The following is a 19,403-nucleotide window of genomic DNA, read 5'->3' as shown; positions in this document are numbered from 1 at the left end:
GTTCTGATCCGCTGGTTCCGTGCATATAGTTTGTTTCATATTTTTATGTCTTTCCTTCCCTTCTCCTCCTCGTCCCCTACCTTCTCTTTTCCTTCCTTTCTTGCCAACACCTTCCTTTTTTCTCCCTCCTTTTTCTTCCTCCTTATCACTCCTCCTACAATGTAAGATAGCATGTGATTTATTTCCTTTTCTGTCTCATTAATCTGACATTCCCGCAGAACATCTGCAAAGTAACCAAACAACAAATGGCAAATCAAACCACACACACACGGAAATGGGCATCCAGACTGCCCCTCAAACACACACACAAAAAACAGTGAGACAGGTGCTCAAGACAAACATGCAGACGCAGACGCAGACACAGACACACACACACACACACACACACACACACACACACACACTCGGCCACACCGTCAGACCATTCTCAAGACCTGTAAAATACAGAATACAATCAAGGTTTGAAGTTGAAATATGCAGCGCATGCCGTTGTTTTACAGCATTTGCAGTTTATTTAAAAGGCAACTGTTGACAAGGTGCTGGTGGGTTCACTGTGTTTTATCTGGAGATCTGTGTAACTGTTGTAATTTGATTTGTGTACTAAACACAGATTGGTAATAAAGTAAATTCAATGCAGACCAACTTGTACGACCTGTGACACAATAATGGGGAAGAGTTGTTTTACAACATAATCATAACTCAAGGTCCACTTACCAGCTTTTTGTGCTAAACGACATCAGCAGTCGTTTTAGCACATACTGCAAAAAACAACACGTTGAAGCTTTAATTTAAAAAAGGTCCTGATGAGCATTTTCACGAGCTTTCAACTATACTGTGTCTCAGTCTTCATCAGGGGACGTAGTTTGCTTTGGTTGTGGTCGATTCAGTTGTCATGTGACCCAAGTGTAGAACTTTGGTCATGTGATAACAGGTGCCTGTACTGTATACATAATCACGTGACCCAAGTTTCGCACTGAGGTCACCTGAGGACAACATGGCGAACTCCATTTGCTGATGAAGACTGTGAGATGCTGTCGAAAGATCTGAAAAAAGCCAGTGAATAGACACTGAGATAAGATCATTGTCAAATTTAAAAAGTTTTAAATTTTTATTTGACGTGTACTTGTTTATAGGGAAAAACCTTCATGTGGCATTACTCTTTTGCCAAAGATATTGCTGGATAGTAACAGTTTGAGATTGCGAGCACCACAGCTACACATTACCAGTTTGTTTAGGAGATTCTCCTTTTGTGTACATGACTGAGACTGTGTGTGTTTGTCAGCTTAAAGTCCAGGAGACAGTCTTTCATTCTTCTTCTGTGTTTATAATCCGCCCTTCTCTCTCTTTCTGTCCCTCTGTAATCTCGTCTCTCTCCCTAGGCGCTGTCAAACCGTCCCATACAGACTTTTGTCCTCCTGCTGCTGCTGCTGCTGTCCGTCAGTGTGGGCCTCAATGTAAGTGTGTGAGAGTCGGACGGGGAGAGAGAGAGTGTGTGTCCACTCAGTATTCCATCTCGACACACACTCGCTTAAACTGTAAATGGTTCCTGTCACTGAAGAAAAGGCGCCGTCTTCTCGCTGAGAAACAGACACCAGAATAATCTTTTACACAAAAGTCTTACGTTTGAATCCACCGGGAGCTGCTGTCATCCGTCTGAATATGTTTCCTCTCTTCCTTTCTCTTTACGTCTCTTTCAGAGTCGAAGTGTTTGAGGAAGGCTGTTGCAGAACAAGAGTTAAGTACTCAGTCGACTCATCGCTCAGGTAGCACTGACGGACATTTTCAAGCCAGCTCTTATGACGCACACTTTGTTTCGTTTGGTGTCCGCTTCTTCCTGCAGAGGAGAACTTGTCCAACGTCCATAATGGATTAAAGGGTGAGGGGCCTCCTGGGGCCCAGTGTCTTCAGAAGGGCCACAGTGTCTGTCTGGTGGTCATGAACAGCCAAACAAATCCTTTACCGGCATGCATCCACGTTTTTCCTCTTTGGTAGCTTGAACGTACCACGGTCAGTCATAATGTATGGTTCACTTTTAACTTGGCAACATCTGGACTGAAACAAACACAAATTTACTCACACCAAAATGCAACAGGCTTAGGCATATTTTCTAAGGCTTGCTGAATAATTCTGTAAAATGTGATTTTTTTTTTCAACAGAATTAAGACTAGATGAGGCAGGGAGAGGAAAAGCTGGTGTACACAAAAATTACAAGTTAATCACAACAAACTTCTGGAATATTTTGAATATAAGATTTCTGATGTCTGAAAGGACTCGAGGATTTTAACAAACTGGATAAATGAAAATGTACATATCTTGCATACTTGTGTGTGGAATCATATGATAAAGAAAAACGTTCATGTTCCATTTGTAATCACTTTAATGATCAAGTTTAGGCGCATTTTCTGGAGAGTGTACAGGTGTGTAATGTTAAACAAGCCTAAAGTGTACGAATAATTGTCTGGTAAAGTGGAGAGATTATTTGTTTATATTTTTTATTCGGGCTACACTTTTAGGAAAGACCTGAGCAGCTGTGTGTGTTTTCTCGTGGGATCTGGAGCACCGCCATCTAATTAAGCTACAGGAACCACTTAAGAAGATGAAAGAGTTTCTCCACCACACACACACACATACACAAAACAGCTGGTCAGGTGAGTCAAAGTAATATTTTTCGGGCCTTTAAGTTTCCAAAGGATTTTAATATCAGAAACAAATCGCCTCGCTGATGGACCTGCAGGGAAGCAGAGAAAAAACAAAGAAAGAATGTTAAGATACCTTCATCAGGCAGGTGAAACTGCTGCCATGTTGTGCGTTGTCTACACTGTCCAGAGTCCAGAAACCTCACACATCAACTTCCTCCACCGTATGTCAAACACATGCTGAGGTCTGACTTGTGGACTGCTGTCTGCTTTAGACACACACAGACACAGAGACACAGAGACACACACACACACACACACACACACACACACACACACACACACACACACACAGGGGTCAGTGACCTCCTGTAGTTTAAAGGAGTCTTGAGGTAGTGTGTTAATGCAGCAGAGCTTCTTTCACTGACACACTAGAACATTCCACAGGCTGTTTGCAGGCTCACAGGTCACACTGAAGACACTTCTGTTGTTACTGCACTCTGGTCTAGGGCTGCAACTACTGGTAATTTACATTATAGATTAAATCCATCTTCAAATTTCTTGTTTTTCCAAAGCCCAGTCCAAAACCCCAAAGATAATCAGTTTACAATGATATAAAACAGAAAGTAAGCTGCACACGTTCATACCAAACTGTTGCCGATTCATTTTCTGTCAATCGACTACCAGATTTACCGACTAATCCTTTCAGTCCCGCTCTGGTCTTATGAAAGTTCCTAAAAACATGCACCACCACCAACTAAAAATAAGTTTCTTCAGGCAGGAACACTTAAATACAGCAGCAGAGAAGGATAAAACAAGGAGACACGTAATTAGAGATGTACATTTTGCAGTTTGATGTTGAAATAGCCCAGTGGAAAGTAATAGCAGCCGCGTTAAATCAGCATCACAGACAGTTTGGGTTCAAAGAGGGCTTGTCGTTTCACCTCACTAATCCTCTCTTTCTCTCGGTCTTTCTCCCTGAACTCTGTAACTAATCTACTTCCTGGTTACCAAGGAGACGAAAGGCAAAGCAAGGGATTGGCCACTTGTTGTCTTGGCAACTGCTAACTGCTCCATCAACTGAACCCACTTACCCCCTGCTGGTCCCTACACACACACACACACACACTCACACAAATGAAGAGGTTGGGAATTTGTCTGAAAAGAAAGTAAGAACGAAGGCAGGAAAAGAGAGAAAGGAAGGAAGAACGGAAGTATGGAAGTGAGCAATGATGAAGAAATTTGACTTAGACATGTGTCCTTTGAGGCCCTTGGTATCCTATCAGGTCAGTAGTCTAAAATGGTGTATAGGTGGTCTTTGTTAGTTTGTAAAGTCGCATTTTATGGCATGACCACATCATATTACCGGGTATTTCAATCAGGTGGTTGAAAAGTGCTAAATATTTTTATTAAGATCCCTCTGTTGCAGGTGTGGCAAGTTCACACTTTAAAAACCAAACTACCACATATAAAAAAGAAAATATCACAAAGCAGGGGCAAAAACATTAACCTGGGACATAAGAAAATTAAAGTTATAATCCATGGGGAAAAATTACCACTTGAACTAGAGCAATCAAAGAGTCACTGCAGGATGTAAACAAGAAGGGCACGCAGAGAGGGCGGACCTCCGCCGAGGCCAATTTCAAACAACATACACCAGACTTGAGAGAAAAAAAATCCAAAAATCATAGCAAATGATGCAGATCGGCGCCAAAATTTAATGGGTTCTTCCCTGGCCCGTGCCTCATCCCTCCAAAGGATCGGTGCAAATTGGATCAGTATTTTTTGCGTAACCCTGCTGACAAATAAACAGACAGACAGACACGGGTGAGAACATAACCTCTTTAGCGGCTGTAATAATGGAAGCCAGGTAAACTCTTGGTCCCACTCTCCTTTTTGATATTACCACTGCGCCTGCCAAAGTGTAAATTTTGCAAGTTCTACTCTCAGGCACTTTTAACAATATAAATCTACTATAAACTTGGTATCATCAAACATGTCCCATTTGTTGGTTTGAGTCCACCTTTTGATATTTAAACCTTTTACTTTATGAGTTGGAAAGCAGAACGTGAATCCGCATTTTCGTCACTTTTCCTCAGTCAGTAGGGACGGAGGAGCACACAGAACCTCTAAAAATTAGCTCCACCCCACCATTTCCAGGTTGTTTTTGAAAACCTTTTCGTCTACACTGACACACCAGAACAATACAAAACTGGCCAATTCTATTATTCTTCCTCCCCTTTCAAAAATAAAATTATAAATCATGGTAAACTACTACTACTGAGTCTCAGATGTCTAATAGCACCGGTATACTCTATCAGAACTGCTCGTCAGACGGTCGAATAGCTTCGGAAACCTCCTCCCCTCTAACACAACTGTTTTGGGCACTTTTCATGTTCACAACCAAGTGTACAGCCTGCGCTGCTGCACCGAGAGTCTGATCAAATCAATATATTTTCATTACAAAGTCATCCGACAAAATAAAACAGCTCAATGAAAACACCTGCACTGTGTGAGCAGCTGTATTGACATTCAAAATGAGTGATCGCAGGTAAAGTTGGAGGTAACAGGAAGTTTTTTTCCTGTTAGGCATCAAGACATCTGACTGGCCGGTTTATGTCATTATTTTTGAAAAGCTCAATTTTTCACATTCACACTAAAACACAATGCTGTTTTTTCACGTTTCCTCTCTGCAGGCTGTTCTCGATAAAAAGCTCTGTTTTTGGGAGTGCAAACGTCGGCTTAATATGGAAGCAAAGCCAAAGTAGAGAGAAAAAGATGTTTTTCCCATTTAACTGGCTTAATGGGAATGTGGTGGGAACAGTCCAATTTGGCATGTCAACAGTGTTTTTCAAAAAAGGTCCACATTTGTGGAGATGGAACCCCTGTGGCTCACTCAGTCACGTCCTCACCCTTTAGTGAAAATCAAGACACTTCTATCTAAATCCATCTATCTGCCTATAGTCAAAACTTTGCTTAATGCTCTTATCATCATATGCTCCGCACAACACATAACACACAAACACACACAGACACACACACAGTTCATGTTTCTCTCTCTGGCAGCCATAACTTCAATATATGCAGATGATAACAGTATTGAGTAAATATTGTTTGTCTATACCCAGCATTCCTCGGATGCTCCTCCTCCCGTCCTGGATCAGATAGGATTTTTAGATGAACACACGCGCACACACACACAAGCACACACAAATGACACACACAGTGCTGAGGGCGGATATGTTTGAAGTGCTGTGGGCTGGGGAGGGGATGTTTTGGGTTGACAGTCTAAAGTGTGTGTGTGAGGCAGGTACCTACATGTCCTTCTCTTTGTCTCCTTCAACAAAACACTTCAAACCACACACACTCCTGGTGGGACCTCTCCTTCTCTCTCTCCTCACTCTCTCCACTCTGGTCCTTGTATGAGTTTTTCTTTAACTGCCTAAAAAAGGATCAGGGCTTGAGGTTACTGATGTCTGCAGGTCAATCGGTCCAACTGTCCATCCCACACTTTTGTGTGGGATACAGTTTTTAAAATTCATGTAACGCTCTGTAATAGTAAAAATACAACATTTTCAAGGGCATAGCTCGACATTTTGGGAAATATGCTTGTGGTAGATGAGAGGATTGCTACTACTCTCATATCCGTCCAGTATATTGAAGGCTACAGCAAGCTCCCCAGTATCTTAGTTTAGAATAAAGACTGGAAACAGGGGGAAACCTCTAGCCTGGCTTTGTCTTTAAGTAACGAAATCTGCTTACCAGCACTTCTAAAGCTCACTAATTAATGCTATATCTCCTTTATTAAATCTGTACAAAAAAAAACAACAAGTCCACAGGAAACATGTAGTTTTTAATGGTGGTTATGTGCCACACCATTACCAGCTTTGACACACTTCCTGCAATCTCTAGCTGTTTTTCTCCTTGTTTCCAGTCTTTTTGTGCTAAGCTAAGTTAAGTGGCTGCAGCTTCATATTTACTGTACAGACGTGAGAGTGGTATCAGTGACTGCATCTAAATTGAGGCAAGAAACCGAATAAGCATATTTCCCAAAATGTTGAACTATTCCTTTAAAAGGCATTTTAATAGTGTGACAAAGTTGCAATATCTAGATTTCTAGTGTATTATATTTGTATGTATATTGTGAATCTTTGTTAGAGTAGCAACTAATGATTATTTTCACATTAGATCAAGCTTTCATTTATTTTCACAATTCAATCAATTCATAGTTTAGTCCACAAAAAGTCAGAAAACAGTAAAAAATGCCCACCAAAGTTTTTAGAAGCAAAGTGAAGACTTTAAATAGCTTTTTTTTGTTTGATTGAAAGCCAAAGATTTTCAATTTACAATGATATAAAATAAATATCGTATAGTATATCTGCATAAATAAGACAATTTAAGTAATTAACTGATTATCAAATTTTTTCCCTAATTTTTGTTTAATTTTCAACAAAAAATGTTATTATGTTTACTGCAGTGATCAATCATATATAACTTTATAGAGAAGCTGTATAGTAATAATATATACAACATACAATGTCACCATGGGTACAAATGAGGGTTCATTTTACTTTAAACTGCAGCCTCTTCCCCCCTTTTGACCCCTTCACTCTCTCCATCCTATCTGCTTTCCTTCCATTGTCTCTCTCTCTCCCCCTCTCTCACCAGAGTCTCTTTCACCTCTTTCCCCTTCACGGATCTCTCTACTTCTTTGAAGTCTGCTGGCGTCTGAAAGCGGACAAAGAGACGTAAAGAGACACAAAGAGACGAGCCAGGCTGCTTCTGAGGACGGACAAAAGGATGACTAAGAGAGATGGAAAGATAGAGAAGGGAAGGGAAAGAGTGAGACACCACAAAAGAGAGGAAGAGAGAAGTATGGCGAGGATAGGGAATGAGAGACACGGTTAGACGTAAAAAGTGAGTGAGAGACGTCAGGCTGTACATTCAGACTGTTGGACAAGCAGGCACTAAAGAGAACCTGTAAAGTAACATACATCTGGGATCCAAAAGAAGCTTCTATATTCAACTATACAGAGTAATTTACTTTCCCAAGTATACATATTACCACAAGCCGAGAGTTCACCTGGTCCCTTAAATACAGTCCGAGTTTTTTTTTTTTCTCCCAAGCTTCTAGTGGCCTTCAAAGGAACTGCAGGTGGAACTGAAGGAGTTCATATACTGCTTTCAACATGCAGCCCTGGTTGCTACTGTTGCTACCTACTGCACTGCCTGTACAGTGGGAAAGAGCTGTTAGACAGCCAGTACTAAAGAAGAATCTGCTGGATCACTGCTGTGGAGCAATAAGAAGTGACAGAGACATCCATTTAGATGAGAAGTACGTTGAGCTGCAGTCAGTAAACAAAGGGGCTTTGCTGACGAACACAAAAACCTGCTGACATATAGCACTACTGTATTCAAACCAATCACATCTATACATGAGGAAATACTCTTCTACTGAAATACTGCTATAAGACCATACTGGCTCCCCATCCCTTGTTTCATTGCTGAAACACAGTCTTCTTTGTCTGCATGTGTGTATGTCAGAGGTATGCAGGGGGCCAGGTGAGGGAGTACGGGGGGGAGCGAGAGGAACTTCCATCCCCTCATGTTAAGATCATTGTTTGGCGAGCTGTGACTCGCCGCGCGTCCCCTGCCACAGGCGGATAAACACCATACGTGTTTAGCATTTCATTCAGATTAAGAGTTTGATGAACTCTTTAAATGTATTTAACGGATAATTAAATAGACCAGAAGTGAAAACTGAGCAAAAACTAAGCTTTAAAAGCTGGTACCTTTGAATGTTAGAGATATAAAATGGAAAACCTCTTGTTATCAAGTTGCCCATTATCTCAGCAAATTAAAAACAGCCCTGTATTGTTGATGGGATGTGCTTTCCTGGCACAGCTCCAATTAGTCGTTTAGTCTGCTAGTCTGCAAAGTTAGGCGGTGGGTAGCCACACAAAGCTCTAGGGATAGCATTGTCATTCAGCCCCACTGCTGGTCCATTACTGTGGTACAGCACATGTTGGAATGTGACAGGCTAATGCTCAAGCAAAATGCTAACATTAGACTGTAGCACTGCTTGCATGATAATGTTGCATGGCTTATGGCCTAGCTTTGCTTTGAGCCTGATGCTAACATAGCACGTTAGCATGCAAACACTCAAAGTTTAAAATTTCCTGCCTCATTAGGGGTAAGGATCTAAGAGTAGCTGTCTTTATCCATCCAAATGTTTGGTTTTAAGGCAGAATGGGCATCAGAGCCTCACAGGGCCTTGTGTGGATGCTGACATTTAGTCATGTTAAATATATCATTCTCAAATAGCTCAACTTCAATGTGGTCTTTTAGCCTTGTTTTTAAAAAATCCAAGCCTCTTTCTTGCTCGGCACTCAACAGTTAGCTACCACGTGAGAGACAAGGGGGGTCTGCATCTCAGAGTTTTTCTCACAGCAAACATGTTTAGGGCATCTAACGGTTAGTAATTTTCCCAGGAACGGGAAGTGATGTTACGAAAAGGCTTAACTGCACTGCACATTCACTGGACTCTGTCATTTCACCTGAGAGAAAAGGGGGAGAAAGAAACTGCTGAGAGGTCAGAGCAAGTTACCTCTCAACCAGCACTGCATGCATATCATTAAAAAGTTCAATTATAATCTGAATCATTTTTTGAATGGCATCTCTTTCTTTCTTTCATTTGTTGTTTTCCGAGCTTCATTCTATAAAACTGCATGATCATTCAAGTATTTAGTGATTAGAGACTAATCCAATTTGGATTATGTTTCAGTGAGTAACAAGCCCAGAATTTCTATTGCCTGTCTGTGCAGACTCACAGGTCACAGTATATGTTAACTCAACAGGGCAAGACAGTTTGCAACATTTGCTCTTTGAGTGTTTTTCAGTGGATCTAAATAGGAGATTGAAGTAAACATTCATATACAGTACCTCGGCGCACAGTCGAACCAGGCCCTCTGGGAAAAAGCCAGGGAAGAGGAAAGGAGAGGAGAGGATGAAGGCGATGATGACACACTTCTCATCTGCTCAGCTACTCACCTGCACTGAAAAAAGAAGAGGGAGAATGTATGGGAACACAGTAAAGCAGCAGTTGATGGCAGCTATCATTAAGGTTGTGCAAGGTTTAACGATGCCCTGAAACCGCTCTCACACGCCGCTGGCCCATCACCTCTAGACTGTGTTTAGCCTAAATGACCACTGTAACCTCACCATGCCTTCACCTTGCCCTGTTATTCCCACGTTGGCCTGTATTTCAATTGCTCATTCATTCTTTGAAAGCCAGATGGTGCAGACGGTACATTATAACACACCTCTACTCCAAGATCTTTAAGTAAAAACCCACTTGCAACAAGAGTCTAACGTCAGTATTATTGTTACTGTCCAGACATCAATACCAGCTATGAGCTCAGTGGTGCTGAGCAAAAAGAAAGAAATTATGCTCCACTTTCTATTTTGCATAGTTTATACTCCTTTTGAAGAAAATCACCTGCACAGAATCAGATTAAATCATATTTTTGCTTCTTTCCACCTTCTTTACATTGTCTTTTTTCTATCCTGACAGATCTCTGACAAGTTCACCCTCCACATTTTTACTGTTAACACGCCTTCTAAGAGTGGGTGGGTCCACAGTCTTAGATCATTGCGCTGCACTGTGTCCGTATGTACACAGCACGCAATGACACAACAACTACAATAAGCATGACTATAATATAACAGACAGTTAAATCTGGGCAAATAAGATGCGATATGATCACATAATCACAACAAATTAGACAGCCTGTTTACATATAAATCTAAAGCAGGTCATTTGACTGTAAGCAAAGCCAGAGTATCCAGAAAGAGCATTAAACTAATCTTATTCGAAAAGAAATGGTCCCCCAGAGCAGCAACGTGATGTAAAAATAAATTATTTTGAAGTGGACTTCAGGGCTCTTACAGTAGAGAGCTCTATTGGTCTTTTGGCTAATTCGTAAAGTGTCTTAAGTGTCCAGACTTAACAGACAATATTAGTATTCTATGTGACATTTTAGCCTCTTAGCTACAAAACACATACAGTATACTTACAGACTATTGTCACAAGGGTGCAGTACAGTTTTAGATTTTAGGCTACTGCTTTTTCCAACAGCCATAGCCTCCATCCCTTGCAACACGTTGTGAAAATCAGTGGACACCTGAAACAGGATCGCTGTCATTACTTTTTGCCAAATTTGTGTTTTAGCGTGGCACTGGAGTAGAGACCCAGTGTAAGTTTGAACTTTGAACAACCACTTGAACGTGAAAGCAAATGGCTGCTTGGAGAAACAAGCCACATCCAAAAATCTAGCTAATGGGTGGAAAATCACCAGTATGTCTCCTTTAACTTTACTTCTTTACTCCTAGTTAGGTTTCTTCGGCTATTTTTATTTTTTATTTTTAAGATTTTATTCATTTATTTTGGTTTGTAGCTAAAATCCATTGCCCTACATTTGCTAACTAGCTAAGCTAAGCTAGTCTTAAATGCCCGGTAGCCAACATCATTAGCTCAACTACAAAACTAGCTTACTCTCCTAGCTGTTTAAATTATGTTTCCAACGGTGTTATTGGAGTGAAACCAGACTGGGGTTGGTTACAAGATCCTTTACACTTTCAAAGCGGCATATTTTTGATTCGATGATACTAAATATCTTAGTCAAAAGATGGTAGCTTCACCTGACGTCTTCTCGGCTGACTTGAAATGATTCCTCAGCACCACACCTGTGCGTAGCAATACCCTCTCTCACCGCACAAACCGACAGTAAGCGGACGTGTATTCCAGTGGGGGCGCTGTTTCACATATTTGAGGAAACCGGCCGCCATAACCTCTTTCTATTACGCCAGTAAAAAAAATGAATAAATAAATAAAATAAGTCAGAAAATTAGAAAAATATTGCCAATTAACAAAAATATATACAAAGGTGAGAGGGGTGAGTTGGACATGTTATTCATGAGAGGACATCAGATGCAGAAGTTCCCCTTTATGTTTTCCTTCTTTCCATTCAAATTATAGTACACAAACGATGAGAGTATCAACAGCTCGATGACAATGAAATGTTGTCCAGGTTCGGATTTCCTCATCCTCTTCATCTTCATCTTGGAAATGTAAACCGGTTTTCTTTTTTCTGCTTTTGAAGGAAACTTCATTTCTTGTCACATGCCGCCCTCTGCAGGTTAGAATGAGCTACAGCGAGGATGGACTTCTGTTTCAATGTGACGGTAAATCCTGCAATAATCTGCAACTGTTGTGGGCCATGAAGCATAAACTGACCTGATTTAAAAAAAAATAAAATAAAAATATCACCTCCCATTCTAATTTTGAGTCAAATTTTAATTTGTTTTTTCTTTTTCTTTTTTCCAGTGAAGAAGCATGTCTCTGTAAAAGCTCACCAAAGAGTTTTCCCTCTAGACTCAACTGGATCCTTTCTCCAGCTCATCACCTAAATGTCCAAGAGCAGCATGTTTCGCCCCCACACTGCATGGCGGTCAACACTCCAGCACCGATATGTATCAGCGTTTTTAGACCAACGGGAAACTTGATTTCCCCCATCTAGACCTAGAAACAATTCACGTATAAAACTAACAGCTTATTTCTCACTCTACCACTTTTTTTTTTTACCATGTTGCTTTGTAGTTATTTAGCACATTATCCATACCTGCACTCAAAAAGGGAAATTTTAGAACATTTATATCTGCATGCATTCCCTGACTCTTATTTTGCTCCGATGATGCTGAGTCCAAAACGGGCTCAGACAAAACAATTAAAAGATAACAACACTAAGCTTTGCATTTGTTCATATGCCTTGGCGGTTGCCAAATGGAAATGTTGACTATATTTATGTCAGTTTGACATGCCAGCTCGATATCTCACGTATTTTTAAACCAAAAGTCTGCCGGTTTATTTCAGTGATTCATCTGTCTCACGGAGGAAGGCTGTTGAAAAACCGATGACGTACCACTGAACTGAAACACTGCCTCAAAGCTCGATACTAAAAGACAAGACTGTTAACCAACTCACTTACTGTCAGGAACACATAACTTGTTTGCGTCTTTCATGAGTTATTAAAAACAACAACACTGGCAACAACTGTTGGTTTTTTCCACCACTTTATTTTACATAGTTCCCAAAACTCCAGCGTCACACTCAGAAGTTCCTGTAAAACAGCGAGAGAGAGAGAGAGAAGAAATGGTTTTAGTTGCCAAATCCAAAATGTAACCAGATGGCGATCCAAACTCTGATTACCATCCTAACTGAATTATGCTATGTCAAATTTCAACAGTTCACAGTAGGAAAAGCACAGGTGTAAATACTAAAATGAATGATGGCTGACTTCCATTTAGCTGATCTCGGTTTCAGGGTCCTGGTATTGTGCATGCCTGCTCACTGTCACGGCTTACCGGGATACGTCAACAGAACTGAGCCATCGTCGATATTACTAGTTACACCTCTTTGTTTTCCGACGATGACCAGTCAAATTGTCAAAAAAAAGGGCCAGTACTTTTCCAAATTAATTCCAGAAGTAAGTGAACTTGCTGGATTGTCTATACCTACTCAACTAGTTCCTGAAGGTGTTGAGGGACACAACACCTGCTACATAAATCCTGTACTGTATATATATGTACATAAATACAGTAAAATATCACAGTATATCCTGCAATGCCTGCATATGGACACACTTTCAAATGCACAGCACCGATGATGAAATCATTACACACACACAATAGACCCCCAGGTAAGTCAGCTGTGGTTGTGAAATTCGAAGACAGATACTTACTTTGCAACAACGGTGTCATTCTTTGCCAACCTCAGGATGGAGTCATCGGACTCACCCTGTCGGAGGGGGAAGAAAAAAAGAAAAGAAAAGTTATCTCAACGCAGAGGCACGTTTACAGTAGAGACTGTAGGGTGAAAACACACTGAGGTCAAAGCCGTTTCCACCGCAGACCAGGAAAGGTCTGCTTTCGGATCTAGTCAAGTAGTATCGTGACTGAAGTCTGTATTGAAGCTAGGCCGACATCTTATTGCAGTCACCGGACTGTGCAGCCGATAATTAACTAGCAACTGCAGTAGAGAAATACCAAAACTAGGTCTGAGGTAACTTAGAAACATTGTCACCATTATAAAATAAGTTGTAAGCGGTCCATGTCAAGATATGTTAATTTTTTTTTTTTTTTTTTAACTTCTGAATTCAAGTATCAGCATCAAAAATCAGTATCCCTACACATCTACAACAAGAATTCTGTACTTATTATAGCTGAAATGACTAAATATTCAAAATTATGCTAGAACTTACTATGCAAATTCAATGAGAGGGATACAGAATAAATCTCCTGTCCTAGTTAAGTACTTGTTGGCAAAAAGCGAAAATAGGAGTTGGAGTTTTAAAGCTATGTTTGACAAACCAGCTGTGACATATTTAATCCACCAGTTCACAGTTTTAGAGACAGGGCAGACGAATTATGAATGATGAAGAATCAAAATTATGGACTTCACCCAGTACATTTTACTGGGAGTCTCCCAGTGAGAATAATCCTCCAGCCTCCCTGTGCTCATGTGACAGCAGGCAGAGCACAACGCTGACTTACCATTCTGCGGATGGCGCCACAGATGGCGTAGGTCTTGAACTGACCGTTGAAACGACCGGTCACCTTGTCAACCTGCGGAGGACAGAGCACACCGGGTAAGAAGGAGTAGCACACAGGAAACTTGTGGGTATTCAGCCGATTTAAGCTGTTTTTTCTCTTTTAAAAGAAAAGATAAAGAATCTTTATCCACTGACTTACAAACAGTTTCACAACAGCTCTGCAGCTAGAAAAGTTAGATGCAAAACTGTTGTGAATAAGGGCATTTTGTCTCAGCCAACTCAATGACTACAGCACAACCTGCCAATAAAGCCCCAACCAAGACACATCCTTACATTTTATCGTCATCTGTTGCTGCCAAAACTGCTCAAGTCAATTTCCTGTTTCCAGGTTGTGGATCCTTTTTGATGACTAAAACTGCCAGGCTTCACATTATGTTCCAAGTGGCAGTGCTTCTATTCAACCTCATTGTCCTTGGTGCTGTTGTGGTTTACACCTTTACCTAACTCGCCTGCAAATTTTACAGCTAACACTGAGCCCACCATTTGTTTTACAGCTGCACACAAATTACAACTGGGCAGTAAAAGTATGTGTCAGCAAATAACTAGACTGCCATACTGCAAACTGTTATTGAAAAAAATAAAACGGGTAACTATCACAAACAAAGCGTGGCATGTGTTTAATGTGACTATGACTGGGGTACTCAAACAGAAAAACCTGTCTACGTAGACTTTACATTTTAAGCAATAACCAACTTTTGAAGTCTAGTCAACATTGCATTTTTGACAGGGATAAAAACGTGTAATTGTTTCTGATGTTCCTGAACAGATGATGCAGGGTTTGACGTCAAAGGAGCGATGTCAATGTTATTTTTGGCTTTGGATCACACTGTTTTAACCTTTGAGAAACACAGGGCTTTTAAAACGTTAATTAGCATGATGGCACGTCAGTAGTACACGCAGACGTAACAGAGTTTGCAGGCCCGCTTTATTTATTTTTTTTTAAAGCTTGTATCCAGGTCGATGTGGTGCATCATAGTTAATTTTAGGAAGGATTTTACTTATTTAAAATCTGCTTTTATTAACACAAAATAACAACAAATAATGTATGGCTTATTTAAAGAACCAAAAACAGGTTTTAATATTAGTTAATACTCAGAAGCAGGCTATAGTAAGTCTTAGGTACTTTATTAGCATTCTTAAAAATAACCAATACTGACCATTAAGACGGCTTACCGGGATACAGAGGCCAACAGAGGCTTGACTAGATGCACTGGCGTAGCTTTATAAGTTCATACATTTCTGGTAAACATGATTAGATCTACTTTAAGGTTTGTTCTTTGGTTTTGTCGTTTGTTTGTTTTGTTTTTTACCTCAGCAATGTTGATCTGGATGGAGGCATGGTCCTTGGCTCCAATGATTCTGTTGCTGGCAGAGCTGCAATACACACACACACACACACACACACACACACACAGTATTATTAGTATTTTGGTTTTTCATGTAAATCAAATGTGACCATCATTCCAAGGCTTTTTAAGAACTGTTTAATACCACATAAAATACAATTCAATGTAGTTTAAATGATCATACAAGCCAGTAGCACTACTGTAATTAACGTAATATTTGTTGTGCCACATCACATTTTTCAGTATTTCCCAGCTGAATTCATTGTGCAAAATGCCAGGTAATAGTGAAAATGCCCAACAGTCAAAAATCCCAAAAAGTTGAGTTTACTACCACAGTAAATGAGAAAATATTCACATTTGAGAAGTTGGTACTAGTGAACTTTAGGCATTTTACAGTCATCTCCAATGACAGGAGCCGGGTGAGCGACATAAAATGGATGGATGGATGAACTAACGAAAAATGATTAATTAACGCAAGTTTTCAACACAATTAAACCTTCAAATCATTTCTTTTGAGGAGCTGGAGGCTGGAAATATTTGGCATTTTCTCTACTTGAAAAAAAGGACAATGATGAAATCATTATTTTTCTGTCAACTGAGTAACTGATTACTCATCTCAGCTCTACAGCCAAGAGCAATTTACAACCATTTCTTGTTTCACGAAAAAATTCTACAGACATTGCTGCCCATGGCTGGCTGAAGAGAACATTTAAGACTCTGTAATACATTCTATGGCCTTTGTGCTTTAAAATCTAATTTAAGTAAACGCTTTTTACGGCTCTCAGACACCCGTTCGTTCACACCGTCACACTGATCTCGGAATTTTAGTCTCCCGATCAGCCCCAAGGCAAACCCAAGACAACTTTTTCAGTTACCGGCCAAGTGTATTTTTTTTCACTGATAAAAAATGCTAACCACGGGCTAGTCCCCGAGAAATCCTCCACCCCGCTGCGACTGTTACGGCACTCACCATTTGCGTGGGACGTACAGGTCCACGAATTCACCGGCGTCGTTCTGCATGTTTGACGAGGTTGTACAGGTGGTCGCCTACAAATCTGAGACAGACAAACGAACACATTTGGATCAGAGACACCAGAGGTTCAGACGCGTTGTCGCTGATGCTGACTAGCTACCGTAGCCCGCTAACACACAAGCTAGCCCACATTATTTTTTAAAAAGTAAGCTATGTAGGGTTTTGAAAGCCGCACATTTCTAAAAAGTCCAACTTCAAACAGCACAAATTACCAACATACATATAGAAAGTGCGACTTTTTCTCAACGTTACTCAACGGTGTTAGCCAGCTAGCATCAGCTAGGCTATGGAGCGCACATCACGGGCGCATGTGGCTGCTCTCACACACACACACGACAAATTTCCCTTATTTACACACGATCTCAGCGATAACCACCACCCTCACACCATTTACAACCACATGGTCACATTAACTTTGACAAATCTCAAAGAAAGAGCGGCCACGTAGGGATACGTGACCATTTTTTAAAACATTTTAAGACGAGAGCTCGACAGAGACCCACCGTATACGACAAATGGCCGACAGGAAAGGAGGAGTTGTTGACCAGGAAATAAAAATACCTCTTTCTTAATGTTTGTGTCGCCACCTGCTGGATTTGGATTTAAAAGCAACAACTGGCCAAAAGTACGTACATACCGTGTCCGCACATCTTCGTTTACTTGCAGTCCGCAGGTGCTATTACGGGGAATGTTCATGCAAAATTATGCGATGATATTTTAAGCCGGTGATGCGCTTGCAACCTTTGCGGAACCAGTTTCGCGAGGTCCCTTTCATCGTTTAGACACGACGACGAATTCCGCATCAGAACCAAGTTAAGGAGTGCTCTGCATGGTCAAAACAGGAATCGAGAATTACAATTAAAAAAAAATTAGCCACTAAAATTACACATTTAAAATAAAAATTAAAAAAAACAACTGAGTAAAATACAGCAGCAGCAAAAAGAAAAAAAGAAAAGAAAAGGTAACAGATTTGGAAATAAAATCTGTGCCACCAGTTAAAGGAAGCCTTTTTAAAAAGGTGAGCGACTTAAAAGGTGTCACTGAAAGATGTTCCGCGAGTCTCTGATATCCAGGCAGGGAGAGGCACGAAGCCTCGGCTTCAACCCCCATCCAGCACCTTTGAGTAAAGCTGGATCACCAGCCAGGCAAAGTGGGCCCCACAGGGCCCCCAAAAGGCCCAGGTTTACGCCATTTCATCTGGCTCAATACAATGTGATCAATTCCAAATTTGTTATAATTTTCCGCACCACTTGAAGTACAATATCAGCTCTGACGGCTCCTCCATCCTCTTTCTTGTGGCCCTGGTGTTGAGGAGGGACTCTGCGTCAAAATATATTTTTAAGACCTTTAATTTTTTAGCTTTTATTGTGGTCATTTGTTGTAAAGTGCTGTGTTTTATCAAACTGCTTCCACTTTTTCCTGTGTCATGTAATTAACACACAGAAAACCCTGTCAATATGTCTGGCGATTATTTTCTCTTTTAATAATCGACCGACTGTTCATTGTGCAAAATGCCAGGGATTTGTGAAAATGCCCAACAGTCAAAAATCCCAAAAAGTTGAGTTTACTACCACAGTAAATGAGAAAATATTCACATTTGAGAAGCTGGTACTTGTGAACTTTAGGCATTTTAGCTAAAAAAATTAAAAGATTAATCAGTTATCCATATTGTTAATTTTTCTGTCAGTCGTCTCATTGATTAATCAACTAATCTGTTCAGCTCTAGAGTACTGGTTGGTTTCTGGGTGTCTGAGGAAATAATGAAACTGCCACGTACAGTGGAGGTCAATAGGAACTCCACGAGAGAGTTTTGCCCAGGGGCCCCCCACGAGGTTGACCCAGCCTTTGGGAGGAAGTGGAACACCCACTAGGCACGAGGCCTTATCGCCCCACATCAGTGTTGGACCTCACCAGCAGAATCTCTGCAGCCACGATCTGATATCTGGTGGAAAGCCGGAAACCGGAAGAGTTCCATGTTCACTGGTACCAGCTTCTCAAATGTGAAATGTTGCTCGTTTACTGTGGTAGCAAAACTCAACATTTTCAGGTTTTTCAGAATTGTTGGTCGGAAATGTTATACACCAAACAATCAATTGATTATTAAAAAAATAAAAAATCCAGACCTATTGATAATGAAAATAATTGTTGGCTGCAGCCGCACAGCACTGCTGTGATGGAATAATATTAACTTCCCAGTTAATCTCAAAGGTACGGCTGGATCAACCTCCTAGGGGCCCTGGGGTAAAAATATCTTGTTGGGCCCCTATTGGCCTCCACTGTACAGTAGCATGAAATAGTTTGGGCCCCCCTGGTCAAAATTTCTATTACTGTGAATAGTTAAAGGGAGTAGAAGATGAACTGATCTCCAGGAGGCATCAAGTTAAAGGTGAAACATTTTTAAGCAAGAGTAGCGTTTTGTTTTTTTTTGTTTTTTTTTTGGTTTTGTTCAAGTTTAGAGTGAAAAAAAAGCAAAGGAGTACCAGACAAACGTTTGGGCGCCCCAAGAAATTTGAGCTCTCAGATAACTTTTACCCAGGTCTCAGACCTTAATTAGCTTGTCAGGGCTCTGGCTTGTTCAGTCGTCGTCAGGAAAAGGCCAAGTGATGCAGATTTCAAAGCTTTAGAAATACTCTGACTCCTCAAACCTTGTCCCAACAATCAGCAGCCACGGGCTCCTCTAAGCAGCTGCCCAGCACTCTGAAAATTACAATACCTGATG

At 40.7% G+C, this 19,403-nt stretch overlaps 1 protein-coding gene and 1 long non-coding RNA gene across 6 annotated transcripts; both read right to left on the bottom strand.

Annotated features, from left to right (window-relative positions):
* Positions 1–468: 468 nt before the first annotated feature.
* Positions 469–11,731, bottom strand: LOC120803433. 4 transcript variants are annotated; one of them, XR_005709337.1, is made up of 8 exons: positions 11,578–11,731; positions 11,337–11,492; positions 10,713–10,819; positions 9,579–9,691; positions 7,302–7,364; positions 5,955–6,078; positions 2,773–2,902; positions 469–2,052 (listed from the first exon to the last, which is right to left on the bottom strand). It is a non-coding gene; the product is annotated as an uncharacterized LOC120803433 (long non-coding RNA). The 4 variants fall into 4 exon arrangements; XR_005709338.1 differs by lacking the exon at positions 7,302–7,364; XR_005709339.1 differs by lacking the exons at positions 5,955–6,078; positions 7,302–7,364 and having other exon boundaries at positions 2,773–2,905.
* A 1,017-nt stretch (positions 11,732–12,748) lies between these two features.
* rps21 (ribosomal protein S21) lies at positions 12,749–17,278 on the bottom strand. 2 transcript variants are annotated; one of them, XM_040151722.1, is made up of 6 exons: positions 17,188–17,278; positions 16,622–16,706; positions 15,616–15,679; positions 14,247–14,318; positions 13,436–13,491; positions 12,749–12,814 (listed from the first exon to the last, which is right to left on the bottom strand). In XM_040151722.1, the coding sequence occupies exons 2-6, from the start codon at positions 16,669–16,671 to the stop codon at positions 12,805–12,807; spliced, it is 252 nt and encodes an 83-aa protein (XP_040007656.1). In that variant the 5' UTR covers positions 16,672–16,706; positions 17,188–17,278; the 3' UTR covers positions 12,749–12,804. The 2 variants fall into 2 exon arrangements, with proteins under 2 accessions (XP_040007656.1, XP_040007657.1); XM_040151723.1 differs by lacking the exon at positions 17,188–17,278 and adding an exon at positions 16,905–17,108.
* Positions 17,279–19,403: the final 2,125 nt, after the last annotated feature.

The sequence above is a fragment of the Xiphias gladius genome, chromosome 18, assembly GCF_016859285.1.
Source record: "Xiphias gladius isolate SHS-SW01 ecotype Sanya breed wild chromosome 18, ASM1685928v1, whole genome shotgun sequence".
Classification (NCBI taxonomy): domain Eukaryota; kingdom Metazoa; phylum Chordata; class Actinopteri; order Istiophoriformes; family Xiphiidae; genus Xiphias; species Xiphias gladius.
The sequence above is the reverse complement of the archived record's forward strand: the minus strand, read 5'-3'. Positions and strand labels throughout refer to the sequence as shown.

What these genes read in the sequence shown, in the direction of transcription:
- rps21 (XM_040151722.1), bottom strand. Translation starts at nt 16,671, where the DNA reads ATGCAGAACGACGCCGGTGAATTCGTGGACCTGTACGTCCCACGCAAA. An exon ending in CTGTACGTCCCACGCAAATG is followed by an intron (nt 15,680 to 16,621) that starts GTGAGTGCCGTA and finishes TGTGTATTGCAG; the next exon opens with CTCTGCCAGCAACAGAATCA. An exon ending in GTGGCGCCATCCGCAGAATG is followed by an intron (nt 13,492 to 14,246) that starts GTAAGTCAGCGT and finishes CCCCTCCGACAG; the next exon opens with GGTGAGTCCGATGACTCCAT.